This window comes from Phocoena sinus, chromosome 3 (assembly GCF_008692025.1).
Source record: "Phocoena sinus isolate mPhoSin1 chromosome 3, mPhoSin1.pri, whole genome shotgun sequence".
NCBI lineage: Eukaryota > Metazoa > Chordata > Mammalia > Artiodactyla > Phocoenidae > Phocoena > Phocoena sinus.
The window spans coordinates 9,384,561-9,403,294 of NC_045765.1; the positions used below are offsets into that span (position 1 = coordinate 9,384,561).

The window sequence follows — 18,734 nt, forward strand, 5'->3', positions numbered from 1 at the left end:
GCCTGCCCTAGGACTCCCTTAGCTCCATCCAGCCACAGGCAGGCACAGTGTCTGGACTATCTGTCCTTTATGCTTGTGCTAGAGCCAAGCCCGTGAGCATGACCTCACCATCCGCTATCAGGTGAGATCCATGGGAAGAGTCCAGAAGCACCTGATCCAAGCATCTTAGAATCCACAGGCACAGATGCCAGATGGATGTCATCCAGCTGGGTGGGCAGTGCTTTATGATCCCAACATCTCATTTCTTTTCTCGGTATCATTGAAATCCATTTGTTTATTCCATAATTACTTACTGAGTGCCTACTGTGTGCCGGGAAATGATCAGGTGATCAGGGACAACACAGTGAAGAAGACAGACAAAAATCCCCATCCTTGTAGGGGAGACAGATATGACCAATAAACATTATAAATAATAAGCTACTCAGAAAGTGGAAGATAGATGTTAAGCAAATACATAATGTGGGACGTGGTGACATGACCTGTGTCATCCTATGAGGACAACAGCAGGATAAAAGGACAGGTGTTGGGGTGTGGGGGCTAGTTTAGGGCAGGCAATGAGGGAAGGCTCCCCAGAGGAGGTGACATTTCCACAGAGATGGAGAGAGCCAGGCAGATGTTTGGGGGAAGAGCGTTCTTGGCAAAGGGAACAGCAGCTCGCCTACACGGTGTGCTGGGGCCCCATCCAGGTTTTTCCCTTTTCAATTTGTCTCTTTTCTTTCCCACTTGGCTTCCTGGTTAAAGTGCCTTTTAGAAAAAGCCTAACCTTAACTAATCAGCACCCCGTCGAAGATTTATATCGGGATGTGCACCCCAGCGTTATTTGTAAAAATAGAACAAAACTGGAAGCAACTGGTTAAATACCGTATGGTCCCTCCATATGATGGAGTATCATGTCATTAAAAATCATCTGTTGGGAGAATATTTAAGGATGTGGGGAAATGCTCACCATATAATGACAAGTCGGGGGGGGAGCTGATTTTAAAAAAAGAATCAAGGTGAGGTAAGCCTTATGTCTTAGTCACCTCCGGCTGACATTACAAAACACCATAGACTGGGCAGCTTAGACAGCAGAAATGTACTTTCTCACAGTTCTGGAGGCTGGAAGTCTGAGATCAGGGTGTCAGCGTGGTCCGGTTCTGGTGAGGGCTCTCTTCCTGGCTTGCAGACGGCTGCCTTCTCACTGTGTCCTCACATGGTGAGGGCAGAGAGAGAGAGAGCAAGCTCTCTGGGATTAGTGACTTTTACAAGGACACTAATCTCATCGTGCGGGCCCCACTCTCATGACCTCCTGTAACCCTAATCACCTCCCAAAAGCCCCATCTCCAAATGCCATTACATCGGGGATTAGGGCTTCAACACATGAATTGGGTTGGAGAAGGGACACAATTCAATCCGTAGAACCTTATAATCTCAAGTGTGTAATTTTGAAAATATAAGGAAAAAGGGCTGGAGTCCGCTGTACCAAGATGACCTTTAGGTAGTGGGATTGGGGAATCTTTATCTTCTTGATACTTTTCTATATTGTCAAAATTTTCTACAATGAGCACAATTTACTTTTATCCTCTTTTTTTTTAATTGAAGGATAGTTGATTTACAATATTGCATTAGTTTCAGATGTATAGCATAGTAATTCAGTTATTTTTTTGCAGATTTTATTCCATTTTAGGTTATTACAAAATATTGAATACAATTCCCTGTGCTATACAGTAAATCCTTGTTGCTTATCTATTTTATGTATAGTAGTTTTATAATTTACTTTTATAATCAGGGAGTGCATTTAAACTTGTCTTGCTAAGAGTTTAGGAGGAAAAAGATTTTTGGTTACTCGTAGACCAGGAGATGGGGAGGAAGGACAGGAAAAAGAGCATTTTCTGGGTGCCCATTGTATGCCGGGTGTTTTTATCTTATATTACCTGTCCAGAGAGAGTCCACGTCAAAATATATAAGTTACTTATTGATTGACATAACAATAATAAATGGTCATTTTATTGCTTTATTATTAAATAAACAAAATAAGTGAAGAAGAAACAAATCTTCCCTACAAAAGAATTCCATTTAATATATATAGACAGTCCCCCTCCGAGAATGGAGTTTAATCTTTCCCCCACCCCCAGTTTGAGGATAGGCTGGACTTAGTGACTCACTTCTAAAGAATAGCATAAGGAAAGGACGTATATCATTTCACAGTGGAGAAACCTAGAAGACACCACCTTAACCAAGTGACAAATTTTGACATCCCAGTGGATATGTGATCATAGGATCTTTGATTTAATATGATGAGGAGGGAACCTCACCTCCGGGGTTTTCTTCTCAAAGACTCATAACCCCATAATCGTAGGCAAAACATCAGACAAACCCAGATTGGAGGGCGTTCTGCAGGATACCTGAGCAGTTCTCTTCAAGACAGTCAAGGTCGTGACAAACAAGGAAAGACTGAGAAACTGACCCAGACCAGAGGACCCTAAGGAGGCGTGACGACTAAATGAAATGGTGGATCCTGCATGGGATCCTGAAGAGGGGGCAAACCCAAATAAAGTCTATAAATAACTGGTGAAGGAGAGATTACTGTCACCCATTTTACAAATAAGACTCTGGTTGAGAAAGTTGCCGGAGGTGGCCAGACAGGAAATGGCAGTACCAGCCTGCAAGCTCTGCATTCCTCTTCCCTGTGCTCTGAGCTGAACCCAGAGAAATAGATATTGGTGGAGAGGGGGAGAGAGGTGGGGGGTTGAGAGAGGGAAAAGGAGGGAGGGAGAGAGGAAGGGCGGGCGGGAAGGAGGGCAGTTAATTTTCAAAGGAGGAACTTCTTAAAACTCTCACCAAGTCTGGGGCAGAAAGATGGAAGATTGGAAGCAAAGAGAATCCACCTGAAAGAATTTTAAACCTTGTTGAGCCACAGACCCCTTTGTCAGTGTAATGATTTTTAAAGTCTAATAAATTTAAAGACTGGAGATGGTGAAGGAAGACAAATATACTGAAATTGTTATAAAAATATTGTTAAAAACAGATTGGTGACGTCGTTTTAGTGTTTATAACACATTGCCAACAGGACCTGGCAATGAGTCAGATGACCCCCATAATTTCATGGGAGTGTTGAAGCTAAAAGATTTTGTGGGATATCTGTGAACTACATGTGATTTCTGTGGGTGAGGGGCATCACCGGTTCTGCCCACACTGTTGCAGTTTGCTGCCTCCCCTTGTAATGGAAGAAAATGCCCCACTTTCTGGTGGAAATTAGGGGAAGTGAAGGATTAACTTTTTCCCATGCAAATTCACAGACTCCCCAAGGATTCCCACCCCAGTTGAGCCTGAGGGAATCTCGCAGTGATTTCTGTGGTTGCTTGGCTAGGAAAACCCTCCGAGGAGGTTAGCAAGTAACTGAAATTCTCGCTGTCCGTGTCTGGCTCAGCCCCCACCACAAGTTACCCAATCCAAAATGTCAAGAGTGCCACTGTGGAGAAACTCTGCTCTAGAAGACCAGGGATCCTTGAAGATGGGGCATTGAGGCATCCCTGGGCATGGTGGACCTGCCCACATTATGATTTTGTAGTGGGATGAGTGCTTATCCAAGCCCAAAGACCACAAAGGCAAGTATATTGAAATTCTCTGCCAGAAGTGTGGTCCGAGTCATGTCTAACTGCCATAAAATGAACCTCAGTCAACATAGCCGAGCTCTACCCTTGTCCTGGACCTCTGAAGGACCCAGAGGGCTCCTGTGCCCATTCCTGGACCTTCCTGGGGCCCACGTTGGATCTGAGCAGCCTTCTGGAATCCTAATGGGCTATCAGCTATTTCCTCTGTACCACACTATTCTGGGTGTTTCTCTGTGCACCAGCCTGTGACTCCTTGATGGTAACCTTCTAAGGTAGAACCTTAAATAGTCCCATTTTACAGATGAGGAAACTGAGGGCCAAGGCCACACACAGGGAGTTAAGGTTGGAATCCAGCTCTGACTCAACACCAGTTCCCTCAGAATCTGCTATTTGCTACCTCCCATGGCAAACAGGATGGAGGACTGGCTCTCTGAGCTCAAGGGGGCGGCATGGGGAAGCCCAGGAGGGCTGCACTGGAGCCATTTGCTGGAGACAAAAGTTGGTGGCTCTGTGTGTTGCTTGAGCAACAGGCAGCCTTATTTCACAAGGACCCCCTCACCATATGTGCATGCGTGACTCAAAAACAAAAAAAAATCAGAAATCACCTCCACCCCACACAGAGGACATACCCAACATGCTTCTCACTGAATGAGCTAAAACAGCCTGTGGGTGCAGTGTGGGCGATGGGACTTGCCCTCTCTTAGTTGCTACCAGGGTGGGGAGAGGAAGAGTCTGGGGCCCTGGCAGGACCTGTACACCATTCCCTGAGAGCCTGCTGCATCCCTACCATCTTCCTTGTATCATCAACTGATCCATAAAACAACCTCATGAGGGGAAATATTTTTAGGTCCATCTTCCAGATGAGGAAACTGAGGCTCACAGGGATGCAGTGACCTGCCAAGATCCCCTAGTCAAGGGTAATGAAGTCAGGATTTGAACCCAGCACTGGGCAATAACTGTTACACTCCCTCCCTCTCTCTATGATTCTCACCTTCTCTGTTTTTTTCCCCTCTCTGTCTTTGTCTCTCTTAATTCTTGGTCTCTCTGTCTCTCTGTGTTTCTTCCTGTCTCTCTCTCTTTCTCTCTCCTCCTTTCCTTTCTTCGCCTCTTTATTCCTCTCTCTCCCCCACCTCTCTGTGCTTTTCTCTGTGTGTTTCTCTTACTCTCTATTTCTATTCCTCACTTAATGGCAATTAAGAAAATGGTAAAACTGTGCTTAGTTGATGATTATAAATGCAAGTCCCTTGACAAATGGTCACTAACGGTTGAAACTGATCTTTGACCTAAGCCCTTGTATAATTCATAGATGTTTATTTTGGCCAACATCAAAGCATCAGATCTGGGGGAGTTTAGATCACACATTCATTCAACTAACATTCATTGAATGTGTACTGCATGAAGGCAACGTTCTAGGCACCAAGGATATGCAGCAAATGGAAGAGACAAAAAACCCCTGTTTGGGGGGAGTTGACGTTTTGGTGGGAGAAGCAGGCAGCCGACAAGATAATTAAGAAAATTTTATATATATGGCAGAATCTTAAATATTTTAGGCTTTGTGGGCCATGCAGTCTCTGTCACAACTACTCAATCTGCTTTCGTAGCACAAAAGCATCCACAGGGAATATACATAATGAATGGGCATGGCTGTGTGCCGACCAGCCTTAATTTACAGAAACAGGTGGCATGTGTGGGTGGTGGTTTGTCAACTCCCGTGTAAGAGGGTGATGAAAGCTCAGGTGAAAAATAAAGCAGTAGAGGGGCTGTGGATCCTCAAGGTGAGAGGTTGACGTTCTTCTAATAAGACCTGAAAGAGGTGAGGGAGAGCCATGTAGGTATGTCAGGCAAGAGAGACCCAGGTGGATAGGACAGCCAGTGCAAAGGCCCTAAGGCAGGAGTGGTTCTGGCATTTGTGAGGAGCCCATGTGGCTGGAAGTGAGGGAGTGAGGGTGAACAAGGGAGCTGAAGAGGCCAGGGGAGGTGACAGGAGACCTCAGAGGCAGAAAGACCATATAATTCGCTGCCCAAACCAGGATAATTTTGAGAGTGAATGGGGAAAGGAGAACTCAAAAAATAATTAACAGGCGTTGCGTGATTTAATAACAGGTACAAACTGGGACAGACATACGACCTCCCTCATGGCCACTGTGGGGCTTTGGCTGTTTCACAGTCAAATCCACCCCATTTTTATCCCTTATGCTGGGGAGTTGGGTGTTCTCTTGAGCCGAGGTTTGTTGTTTTTTTACATCTTCTATACTTTTTCTGACTGAACCATGCTCCAAAAAATTAGAGGAAAATAAGCCATAAAACAGAAGGCACTTAAGGATTTTACTGAGACTCAGCCATTTGTTTGATGAGTATCGAATGCTTGCTAAGCGCCAGGCATCACGCTAGGTACCAACAGTGTGGGGGTGAATCAGTATTTTCCCTCTCCTTTAAGGCTCTCATGGGCCAATTGTTATAAACAGAAAATACTATGTAAGTGCAGTGAAGGAGTGAGGTAGAAAAAAAAATCTGAGGGATACAAGCCAGAATGATGGGTCTAGCCCCAGCTGTGCCATCCGCACCCTGTGTGAGCCAGGCAAATCATCTCCCTCGGCCTCAGTTTCCCCATGCACTGGAGATTCTGGGAATCAAGGGGTGTTGGTTGTCAGCTCAAACGGGCTCTACCGTTGTTGTCCCACCTGCCTCTTCGTTTCCCAGGGAAACAGCCTGATCACTGGGACTTGGGATAAATACATTTCCCTGTCATTGTTATTATTTAAACAATCCGCCCACAGGGACTTCAAATGCAAATGCATATATTGACAAAATGATTCAGAAAGCAAAACCTGCTTGGAAGTGAATGAGAGTTCTGTCTGTGCTGTGAGGAGGGGCAAGCCCTTTTGGCTGGAAGGCTTCTCTGAGAGGGGGCACAGTAGAATGAAAGGCTGAGTGACGAGAGGGAATTAACCAAGTCAAGATGTAGAAGAAACTGTCTCCAAACAGAGGCTCAGAGGACAACCAGCTCATTGTAATCTTGAACCTTAATTTCTCTGTCAGATATACAGGAAACATTCTTTTCCCCCATCTGCCTCCTGAGAGCCATATAAAAGTCAATGAGAAAGTGATATTTGAGAGAAATCTAAAGGAGATAAAGGAGTGAACCAAGGAAATATCTGGGTGTATCAATCAGGAAATCTAGGTTACGCTGCGGTAACAAACATTCTCCAACGTCACTGTGATTTTAACAACAAATGTCTTTTCTGGTTCATGCTACATGTCCAGTGCAGGTTGGCAGTGAGGAAGAAGGGAGCTATACTCAGCAGAGTCACTTGGGACCTAGCTAATGGAGTAACCAGCACCTAGAACATTACCAGTTGGTATTCCAAAAGGAAAGAAAGCCCTGGAGGGTCCCACACTGGCAGTTCAGTGCTCTGGTCCAAAAGTGACTTAGGTATTTCCACTCACTCCTCATTGGCCAGCACTCATCATATGACCCTCAGCCAACCACAGGGAGACAGGGACGGGCCATCTTGCCGTATCTCAGGAAATATTTAGTGACAGCACTAATGAAGAATATCGTTGCAGGCAGTGGAACTCTTCGAGCCTTGGGAAGAAAGACAAGGCGATCTTGCAAGTGTATCTTTCTGGTGTTAATGACTTTGACAAGCAAGCAATTTCCCTCCTCCCCACATCCAGACTCATGAGCACACCCACGCTTAACCTGAACTGCCAAAGGATGTAAGACCCGGGATGGGAGGTTGATGTCCCCCACATTCTGTGCTATCACAGAACGGCCAAGGAAGCTCCAGTCTTTCGGCTTGGGAAATATATTTCTCATTTTTCTCCTGAGCAAACCCCAGGAAGCCCACCTGCTGATCAAAAACTGCACCCAACCCTCTGCCAGCTTCTTCTCTGTGAGTTGTTGGATCCACAGCATGGAACTGAGTCATTTGGGCTAGATTGGAAAGAGAACAAGCATCTCTAAAATCAGGAAGCAGAACCAGTCCCCAGGGAGGGAAAATCAAGACAAGGGAGGAAGAAGGAGAGAGGAGGGAGAAGGGAGCACAGCTTGGGGTGGAGGATGTGGGCTGTGTGGGGAGCCACCTCTCATTCAGTCATTCAACAAACATTTATTGGACACTGCATGCGTGTCTGGCATTGTGATAGGGAATATAGCAGTGGGAAAAAAACACAATGTCCCTGCTCCATATGGAATTGACAGTGGGGAGACAGACAATGAGCAGGAGAAATAAGTATAGAGGAGGAGATGCACTAAGGGAAGAATAGAGCAGGAAATGAGATTAGAAATGAAGGTGCAACTGTAAGAGGCCATCAGGGAAACCCTGCCTGAGAAAGTGGCCTTTGAGCAGAGATCTGAAGGAGGTGAGGGAGCCATGTAGGAAATTGGGGGAAGAGCATTCCAGGCAGAGGAAGCAGTAGGTGCAAAGGCCCTGAGGTGGGACTGTGCTTGGTGCGTTTGAGGAGCTATAGGAAGGCCATGTGGCTGGAGTGATCCAGGGGGAGAATGACAGGAGAGCAGGGCCTGGAAGTGATGGGGTCGGGAGGTGGCACCTCTGCCATTTAGTAGCTCAGTTACTGTGTTCTTTGTCTGTGGCGGACATCACCAAGTACCACAACTGGATGGCTTAAAACAACAAAAATGTATTCTCTCACAGTTCTAGAGGTCAGAGTCCCAAATCAAGGTGTCAGCAGGGTTATACTCCCTCTGAGACTCTGGGTAGAATTCTTTCTTGCCTCTTCCTGACTTCTGGTGGTGACTGTCAGCCCTCAGCACTCCTTGACTTGCAGCTGTGTCCCTCCAATCTCTGCCTCCATTGTCACATGGCTGTCCTCTCCCCTGTGGGTCCCTGTCTTCACCTGTTATTTCTTCTTCTTAAAAGGACACCAGTCATAGTGGACTAGGGCCCACGATCGTGACTTCTTCTTAACTTGATGGCAGCTGCAAAGACCCTGTTTCCAAATAGGGTCACATTGAAAGGTACTGGAGGTTAGGATTTCAACATATCTTTTTTTGGGGGGGTGGGGCGTGCCATGCAGCATGTGGGATCATAGTTCCCTGACCAGGGATTGAATCTGTGCCCCCTGCATTGAGAGCATGGAGTCTTAACCACTGGACCTCCAGCGAAGTCCCTCGACATATCTTTTAGGGGGGATACAATGCAGCCCACGACAGGGACCTTGGGCATGGGACTTTACCTCTATGTGCCTTAGTTTCCTCCCCCGGGAAGATGGGGAGGATTACATACCACCTTTTGTGAGAGGATTAAATGAGCTCAAGTAGGCTGAGGACCTGGCACTGTGAGTGTCTTTTATGCCGGGCAGCGTCATGGGGCCAGGTGGTTCTAAGCATATCAGGGAGCTGGGGTGTGGGCAGATCCTGGGGTGGAGGGGCTGCCTTGGTACCAAGGGCCTCAGCCACTTCTCCCAGCCAGTCCTGCCCCTCTTCCCCCACCCACCCACTGCTCCGTCTCCATCCCAAACCTGCTTCCCGAGATAGCCAGACTTTTTTCTTCTGTTGGCCGGTGCAGGCTTTCTCTCCCTGGGCTCTAGTTAGCCCTGAGAAATGGTAACGAAAAGGCCTCAGCCACAGCAACATCATCAGAGGGGAAAGCACAAAGCCAGTCCTGCCTTCTGTCCACCCCTGTTCTGCTGACCCTTTTCTTTCTTCCAGAACCTCCAAGAAGCAAAGCATTGGAACTCTGTTAGAACAAGGGTGTGAGCAGGGGACTGGCATATTCATTGTCCCCTGAACCTGTCTGTGTCCATCACGGAAGTTGGCTTTTTTGGTTGGTTTGTTTTCTTTTTTTTTTTAATTATTGTGGTAAAATAAGCATAACCTAACATTTACCATCTAAACCATTTTTAGCTGTCCAGCTCATTGGCATTAAGTGCATTCACTTTGTTGTGCAACTGTCACCACCATCCATCTCCAGAACTTTTTCATCTTGCAAAACTGTAACTCTGTCCCCGTTCAACACTAACCCTCCGTCCCCCTCCCCCAGCCCCTGCCCACCATTCTACTTTCTGTCTCTGTGAACTTGACAACTCTGGGAACCTCATATAAGTGGAATCATACAGGTTTTCGTCCTTTTGTGTCTGGCTTATTTCATGTAGCATAATGTCCTCAAGGTTCATCCATGTTGTAGCATGTGTCAGAATTTCCTTGCTTTTTAAGGTAAAATTGACTTTCTTTAAAAAAAAATGAAAAACTTTTTCTTGGTTCAAGTAAAATACACATATAGGACACTTCACAGATCACATTTGATGAATTTTTACAAACTGAACACACATGTGTAACCAGCACCCAGATCGATTAGAAAACAGAACCTTCTCAGCCCCAGAAGGTCCCCCTCGTGTTCCCTCCAGAGTCACTACCCTCCCCAAAGGATACTCCATCTGGACCTGAAACATCATCAACTCTTTTGCCTGTTTTTTGTATTTTGCATGAATGGAGTCTTACATATATGCTCTTTTCTGTCTGGCTTCTTTTGCTTGATGCCAAGTCTGTAAAGTTTCATGTGGTGGATGGCAGTCATTCATTGCACAATATTCCATTTATCTTCACTCCTGTTGAGAAGGGTTCAGTTTGTTTCCAGTTTGGAACTGTTATGAAGATCACCACTATGAACATTCTTGCATGTGTCTTTGGCATACACAGGTTCACATTTCTGTTGGATAACATCCCTGGAATGTAATGCTCATGACATAGTGAAGGTGCGTGATTTAATTTTAGTAGAAATTCCCAACCCATTTTTCAAAGTGGTTGTACCATGTATTATGGATTGAATTGTGTCCCTTCCAAAATGCACATGTTGAAGCCCTAACTCCTAGTACCTCAGAATGTGACTTTATTTGGAAATGGGATCATTGCAGGAGTAATTAGTTAAGATAAGGTCATTAGGATGGGCCCTAATCCAATATGACTGGTGTCCCTATAGAAAGGGGAAATTTGGACACAGAGAAAGACATGCACTCAGGAAGAAAGTCATGTGTTGATGAAGGCAGAAATCAGGGTGATGCATCTACAAGCCAAAGAACCACCAAAGATTGTCAGCAAACCCCCAGATACCAGGGGAGAGGCATATTCTCCCTCAGAGCCTCTGGAAGGAACCAACACTGCTGCTACCCTGATCTTGGATTTCTAGCCTCCAGAAGTGTGAACCAATAAATTTCTGTTGTTTTAAGCCACCCACTTGGTGGTTCTTTATTACAGCAGCCACAAGAAACTCATACACCATGTTACCCTCCCATTGGCAGCATGCGACAGTTCCAGTTCCTCCACAGATTCACAGCACCAGTGTCAGTCGTTCTCATTTTAGCCTTTCTGCAGGGCAGCAGTAGCACTGAAAGTGCTTTTAAAGGTGAGCTTTTAAAGCCACATTTGGGCCCCCCACCCCCACCCCCCCACATTCTGCAGATGCCATAGAGCTGATGAACCACCAGAAGCCTTCCCCAGCACAGAGATTAAGTCCACAGGCTCTGGGTCCTGGCCACCTGGTTCAAATCCCATGTCCACCACTGTCTAGCTCTGTGACCTCATGCTGGTAATTTTGTCTTTCTGGGCCTGTTTCCTCAGTGCATGACAATAACATAGGGACATCATGGGAATTAAACGAGTAAATAAGCCAATGTAGGTAATATGCTTAGAGGAGTGTCTAGCACAAATAAGTACTTTTTAAGTGCTGGGTTTTTTTTTTTTCTTTCTTTCTTTCTCTATTCTTGATTTTCTTCCCCTCCTCTCACTTATTGGCACAGTGTTCTGTTCTCCCAGAGAAGAATGTTCTATTTGTGGACTTCGTCCCCTGAAAATTGATCTGGGCATTTCTGGGAATTTTTCTGTGGTTGACATTGAGGCTGCAGGCAATAGAGGAGGGAGACACTTAAGGAAAAGGTTCACGGCCCTGCCATCTGGCTTGGTGATTTAACCTGATTATCAGACCCTGCCATCATGACTGTTTGGGGGAGAAGGGAGGGAACTGGGGGTTCATTTCTACATTTCAATGAGCTTTTTTACCTTCTCCTCCTGGAGTTTGATCTGTGGAGTCCTGAGTTTCATGCTGGTTTCTGGTCCTGTGAGGACTACATGATTAGGAGGGGGCTTTGTCCTTCTAGTGGTACCTCTGGAGTCTCCCCCACTGGTTGATCCTGTGCTCTCTCTCCCTCTCTGGGCTACCAGAGCTCTAGGACTCCACAGGCCAAGGGCATTCGACGACAGAGTCCCAGGAGAACAAGAGTTCCCCCTTCCTTCACCTGTCAGGTCATACCTGAGTCCCACTCAGTGCTCACCTGCTTTCCTTCCTCACCCGCCCCCCATAGAGCAACGATGCCTCAGGGAACACTTGGAACTGGTTGTACTTCATCCCCCTCATCATCATCGGCTCCTTTTTTATGCTGAACCTCGTGCTGGGTGTGCTGTCTGGGTAAGTCTCTGCTATTCCCCCCATCCCACTCCCCTTCACCATCTTTTTCCCAGGAAGAGGCCATCATTCTCCAGGCAGAGAATAGGCCTCTTCTATTGCTTTGGGTTATTAGACAGTTATCAGGAAGCCATGTACAGGTGCACAAGTTGTGCACTGCTGGAGGCACCCAGTGAAGGGACTCATGGGAGGTGAAATCCAGCCCAGCCTTCACTCACCAAGCTGTGCTGCTGGCACTGAGCTACCTCCACCCAGGGGGTGGGAAGCCTCTTTGTAATTTAGACCTCTCACTTGGAAGGTTTTCTCAAAATTTTCAGGCCCACAACCCAAAACACAAGAAAAGTCTATAGAGCTTTAATTTCTATAATTTATATTTTTTTAAAGAAACAATAGGTTGGGTTCCCCCCTCCCCTATTTTCCAAATATAAAATCGTAGCATACAATCAACCACGCATTTTCATGACACACATTGTCCCCTACCCCCAAGATTGTTTTTCTGGCTTAACCATAAGTGAGTTTCATTTTTCTCACTACAAGAAGTCTGGGGACTGGTTTGGTGGCTCCATGGTGCCATGATGGACCCCAGCGTCTTCTAGCTTTCCACTCTGACATCCTTTTGGAGACTTCCAATCTCATGGATGCTTCATGGTCTCAGGATAGCTGCTTCATGCTCACAAGATAGCCATCTCACATTCCAAACCAGAAGAGGAAGAAGGGAAACTGGAAAAGTCCTATATCACAGAAGTGAGGCTGCTGCAGAAATCTTCAGCTCATGTGTCATTAACGTAATTTAAGAGAGGGATGAAACTATTCTTTAGCCAGGAGTACAGAGAATGAGAATGGGGTATGCAGCCAGCAGTGGTTGGCATGGCATGGTTTATGGTTTTGTTTTTTTTTCTCTAACTGGGTGCAGTTGTTGGGAAATGTGGGAAGCTGGCAGAAATACCCACTCCTGTAATATTCTGATCTTCTATCAGAAGACCTGATTCCTCTTGTTGAAATGCACTGCCCTCCAGGGATTCTGAATCCCCAAACATACACACACACAGACTCCCTAAAATTTCTAAAACAGCCAGACCTGACTCTTCTGTGCTTCTTCAGGGAGTTTGCCAAAGAAAGGGAGCGGGTAGAGAACCGGCGGGCTTTTTTGAAGCTGAGGCGGCAGCAACAGATTGAACGAGAACTCAATGGGTACATGGAGTGGATCTCGAAAGCAGGTGAGGCCCTTTCATCCTGGGGCTCAGGAATTGAAATCCCAGGCCACGAGCACACAGAGAGTCATGCATGCAGTTTGGAGATGGATGAGGGAAGGGTCATGATGGGAGGAGAAAGAGGATCTGGACTGCTAGTTCCAGTTTTTAGCAACAAGAATCCAGCGGGGTGAAGCCAGGATAGGACATACATAACACTTAAGAGCTTTAAAATCAGACATTGGGTTAGATCCCAACTCTGCCACCTCCTAGCCATGCAGCTCACCTCCCTGTGCCTCAGTTTCCCTGCCTGTTAAACAGAGATAATGAGAGCACCTACCTCATAAGGCTGTTTGAGGAGTCTCTAAGGTAATCCAAGCTAAGTCAACCTAAGAAGAGCAGTGGGAGGTAGGGATGATGTTGGCCTTAGGACCATCGTTGAAGTAGGGCTGGGAGTCAGAAGCAAGTGAGCAGCACATTTCTGGCTGATTGAGTTGTCACTCAGCAAGGGGAGAGTAGAGTGGCCAGGAGGACCCTTCTCCTTCCTGGTCCAAGGGAACCCATCCCCAGGAGAGTCCTCCAGACGCTGGAGCTTAACTATGTGCTCTTCCTCTTCAGAAGAGGTGATCCTCGCCGAGGATGAGACCGACGGGGAGCAGAGGCATCCCTTTGATGGTAACTGCTCTGAACCTGGCTCCAGGGGTGGGGGTGGGTCCCAGGGGACACAGGAGGAGCCGAGGCTGGGGGGACAGGCTACTCCATTCTGAGGGGCTTCCAGGGAATGGATGTTCAGGGCCCAGGTATGCCAAGAACAAACACAAGACCAGGTCAGGCTCAGGAAGATAACGGGAATGGTGGGAATCTGCTTCCTCGAGGAATTTCAGGACCTTAACACGGGGTTTCCCTTTCTTGCCTGCCCTTTCTGCTTTGACCATGTGCCCAGCTACTTCTGCTTTGTGCCTCCATTTTCCCCATCTGTCAAATGGGCATGATAATAATCATACCTACCTTAGTTGATTGTTTATGAGGATTATATTAATTATTGCAAATAGAATGCATAGGACAGCATCTGGCTCGGGGTCAGCCCCACTTGTGTTCACTAAGTAAAATAAATAATAATAATTTCACCAATGGGAATTCCCTGGCAGTCCAGTGGTTAGGACTTGGTGCTTTCACTGCAGTGGCCCGGGTTCAATCCGTGGTTGGGGAACTAGGATCCCGCAAGCCACACAGCACAGCCAAAAATAAAATGAATTAAATTTAAAAAAAGATAATAATAATTTCAGGGCTTCCCTGGTGGCGCAGTGGTTGAGAGTCCGCCTGCCGATGCAGGGGACACGGGTTCGTGCCCCGGTCTGGGAAGATCCCACATGCCACGGAGCGGCTGGGCCCGTGAGCCATGACCGCTGAGCCTGCGCGTCCGGAGCCTCTGCTCCGCAACGGGAGAGGCCACAACAGTGAGAGGCCCGCGTACTGCAAAAAAATAATAATAATAATTTCACCAAGAATCCAGCTTACTATTAAGGACAGTTGTCTCACATGTTAGAAAGTTGTCTAGACAGAGCAATGACTTTGGAGTGAAGAGACCAGGAGTGAAAATGAAGGAAAGGAGCTGGGGCCCTATCCCAGTAGGTTACAAAATGGATTTTGTGGGGAGGGAAAGAGACTACCCTTGGGGGTGTCTAAATCACTTTATTGGAAGTATATGCCTGTACTCACTGTCCCCTGGCGAGCTCTTGGGGGTGGAGAACCTAAATACTGAGGAAGGGCTTCCACAGTCCCAGCCCACCTAGCAAGTGTGCTAAAGGTTAAGGGGTGGGCTGTTGTCATAGGAGTCACTACATATCCAATCCCAGGGCTCCTAGAGGGAAAATGATAGCTGAGAGCCCAGACTTCGAGTCAGACTGAACTTGACTTGGTTCTCATCTTTACCCCTTGGGCAAAGTCATGTAACCTCCCTAAGCCTCTGTCTCCACATCTGTGAAATGTGCAATGCTCTTACTTTCCACCAAACCAGACCACCACGCGGGTAAAATCCAACCACACATAGAAAGTCCCCGGTAGAGCAGAGCACCCAAAGGACACACTCAGTCGATGTCATTTTTGTAGCAAAAAGGGTAACGTCTTTTTCTCTTGCCATGTTTCCATTGTTGGAGCTCTGCGGAGAGCCACCATAAAGAAAAGCAAGACAGACCTGCTCAATCCCGAGGAAGCTGAGGACCAGCTGGCCGATATTGCCTCCGTGGGTAAGTCCTCCTGCTGCCGCCTGGCAGTCGTTTACTACTGATCGCCCTCGAGATGGAGTGTGAGAGCTTGGGGCACCAGGCTGCCTAGACCTGGGTCTTGATTCTGCTTCTTCCCACCTGTGTCCTGGGGCAGATGACATGATTATGAGAATAACAACAGAGCATGTCTTTTCATATTATTGGGAGGAGAAATAAAACTAAATAATCTACATATAGGGACTCCCCCTGACAGTCCAGTGGTTAAGACTCCGCGCTTCCACTGTAGGGAGCACAGGTTCCATCCCCAGTCGGGGAACTAAGATCCCACATGCCGCGTGGCGCGGCCAAAAGAATAATAATAATAATCCACATGGAGCATTTAGAACAACATGAGGCAGAGAATAAGGTCCCCGTGATATTGGCTGATATTATTATTCATTAATTATTTATGAATAATATTATTATTGTTCATTAGTTCTCATTGAGGGGCTACATTTATTAGGTGCCCAACTGTGAACAAGACAGAGACCAAATCCCCACCCATGTGGATCTTGCCGTCCAGGGCAGAAAATAGATATTAAATAGGTCATTATACAAATAAACCTGTAATGATAACAGCACTTCAGAGGAGATGCCCCGTGCTCAGCCTGCTCTGGAAGAGTGGAGTGTGGTCAGGGAGGGCTTCTCAGAGGAGGTGACACTGACAATGAGAACTGAAGGGTGGGTAGGAGTTCACCATGGCAGTGACAGCAGAGAGAAGGCTGTGCTCAGGCTGTTGCTGTTGGTTATCTCCAAGGGCAGCGTTTGAGGTGGGAGAGGACATTGACTTCTTTCCTTCTCACCCCTCTTGATTGAGACTGTGTTGCTTTCGATCTTTTCCAAGGAGACTCTACTATCTTTTGAAATGGGTTTTTTAAAATTCCGATTATGAAGGGAATTCCCTGGCAGTCCAGTGGTTAGGACTCTGCGCTTTCACTGCCCAGGGTATGGGTTCAATCCTTGGTGCAGGAACGAAGATCCCGAAAGCTGCATAAGTACAGCAAAAATAAAATAAAATAAAAATTCCAGTTATGAAGAGTGGGTGGGGGAGCTTCCAGGCAGGGGAAATAAGACAAAACTCTGAGGGGAGAAGGCATTAAGGCTGATGGGGTATATGGAGCATAGAGGCAAGGATGAGAGAAGGAGGGAGGGAGGAGGGAATTCAAAATATATGCGTGTTTCTGGGACTTCCCTGGCGGTGCAGTGGTTAGGACTCGGCGCTTCCACTGCAGGGTGCACGGGTTCGATCTCCGGTCGGGGAACTAAGATCCCACAAGCCTTGAGGCACGGCCAAAAAATAAAAATATACGCGTGTTTCTAATCCCCAGGAACCAACTACTTCATACTCTGCTTTTTTCATTCACCCCTAGCTTATAAGCTTACTGCTGAGTTTCAAAATGATTTCCGTCACTGTCCGACACTCCAGAGGGTGGCTACACTATGGTTTGCTCAGCGTGGCTTTATTATGTGGTGTTTGAGTTGTTTCCAATTTTTGCCCTTACGAGGAGCACTGCTGGGAACATTTACGTACAATGACTCCCCCCACCCTTTGGGTGGATTTCCTTGGGGATAATTGTAGGATCAAAGATATTAACAGGTTTTCAACCCATTATTCACAGAGCCATTCTGAGTTTCAAGAACACTGAACCCATTTATAAACAAACCTGCCAAGTATTCAGACACTCACGGATTCTCCCACACCGGCCATTGCCTATTACCCGTTTAATTTCCTTTCCCAGTTAAGTCGGTTTGTAATGATACCTTAAAGCTTGTTTTCATTTGCATTTTTAATTTCTAGCCAAAGCACTCTTTTCCTCGTAATGATGAACAAGTCCTATTTCCACTTGTGGATACATCTGTTTCTCTCCCTCCAGCAAATTCAGGAATTGGAATGCCCCATAAATGCTCTGTGAATTTGATCCATTACATCTGTCCAACATCTTTTCCCATTTAGGTTGCTTCCATTTTTCTAATCTGTTTTGTTATATTTTGATAAGCAAATATTTTTTGTCTATACCACATTTATTAAATGTCAGGCACTGAAAAAAATAGGGTACCCAAGATCTCCTCTATGGATAAGATTGGGTACCTGTTCTTAATTAACAGGGAGATATTATTTTTCATCAGTCCTTCTAAAAAAGGTGAAAAAGTGATACCACCCAGTGTTGGCAACGATGAGGAGAAATGGGCATAGCCATTTGCCATTGTGAGGAATGTAGGTTGCAGTGTTGGTGATGTATGGTTTGGCATTATTTAATTATTGATGTTTATATTCTTTGACCTAGAATTTCTGCTTCAAAACATTTCTTCACATATGCAAAAGATCTATGTACCAACCTCTTCTCAGCAGCACTGTTTCTGGTACTCAAAAAAGTAAAAACCAGAAACAACCCGTGTGCCCCCAAATAGGGAGATGGTTAAAGAAATTACAGTATTTATATACAATTGAATACCCTGCTGCCAGGAAAAAGAATGGAGTTGCTATGGCATGGAAAGATGTCTGAAATATATTTTTTGGTGAAAAAAAGCAAGTTGTACAACAAAATGTAAAATGTGTGGTCCCATTTTTAAAACAAAATTAAGAAGTGTGAGAGGTACTTAAAGATGTGGAAATTGGAGGGATTGCAAAGGATTTTCACTTTCTCCATGACATTGTTCCTGGAATGGATGGATTAGTGACAGGCATTACTTTTGAAATCAGAAAAGTAATTAGGTAAGTTTAAAGTTACTTAAAAGCAACAGAGACTAATTATAAGGAGTCTAATAGCTATACAAGGCAGGAAGGAATTTGTCTGGTGGAAAAGCAAAGAAAGCTTCGTGGAGGAGGCGTTTTTTAACTGGGCTTCACGTGCAATGGGGAGAGTGTTATTAGTTCACTGGGGTCACCATAATAAAATAGCACAGACTGGGTGACTTATTTTTTCAAAACAGAAACTTACTTTCTCATAGTCCTGGAGGCTGGAAGTCCAAGATCAAGGTGTTGGCAGGGTTGGTTTCTGGTGTGGCCTTTCTCCTTGGTTCATAGATGGTTGTTTTCCTCTGTATCTTCACGTGGTCTTTCCTCCATGTGTGTGGTCTTTCCTCCATGTGTGTCTGTGTCCTAATCTCCTCTTCTTATAAGGATGCCAGTCATAGAGGATTAAGGCCCACCCTAATGATCTCATTTTAATTTAATTCCCTCTTGAAAGGCCCTCTCTCCAAATACAGTCACATTCTGAGATCCCGGGGGCAGGGTGGGGGTTGGTTAGAACTTCAACATATGAATTT

General features: G+C 46.0%; 1 protein-coding gene across 1 annotated transcript in view; it reads left to right on the plus strand.

Annotated features, from left to right (window-relative positions):
* Positions 1 to 18,734, plus strand: part of CACNA1A (calcium voltage-gated channel subunit alpha1 A) — a 312,111-nt gene that overhangs the window by 197,639 nt on the left and 95,738 nt on the right. The window contains exons 8-11 of the mRNA XM_032627805.1: positions 11,913 to 12,016; positions 13,115 to 13,230; positions 13,822 to 13,878; positions 15,360 to 15,449. Coding sequence (XP_032483696.1) covers positions 11,913 to 12,016; positions 13,115 to 13,230; positions 13,822 to 13,878; positions 15,360 to 15,449 — 367 coding nt within the window. The remainder of the gene's footprint in view (positions 1 to 11,912; positions 12,017 to 13,114; positions 13,231 to 13,821; positions 13,879 to 15,359; positions 15,450 to 18,734) is intronic.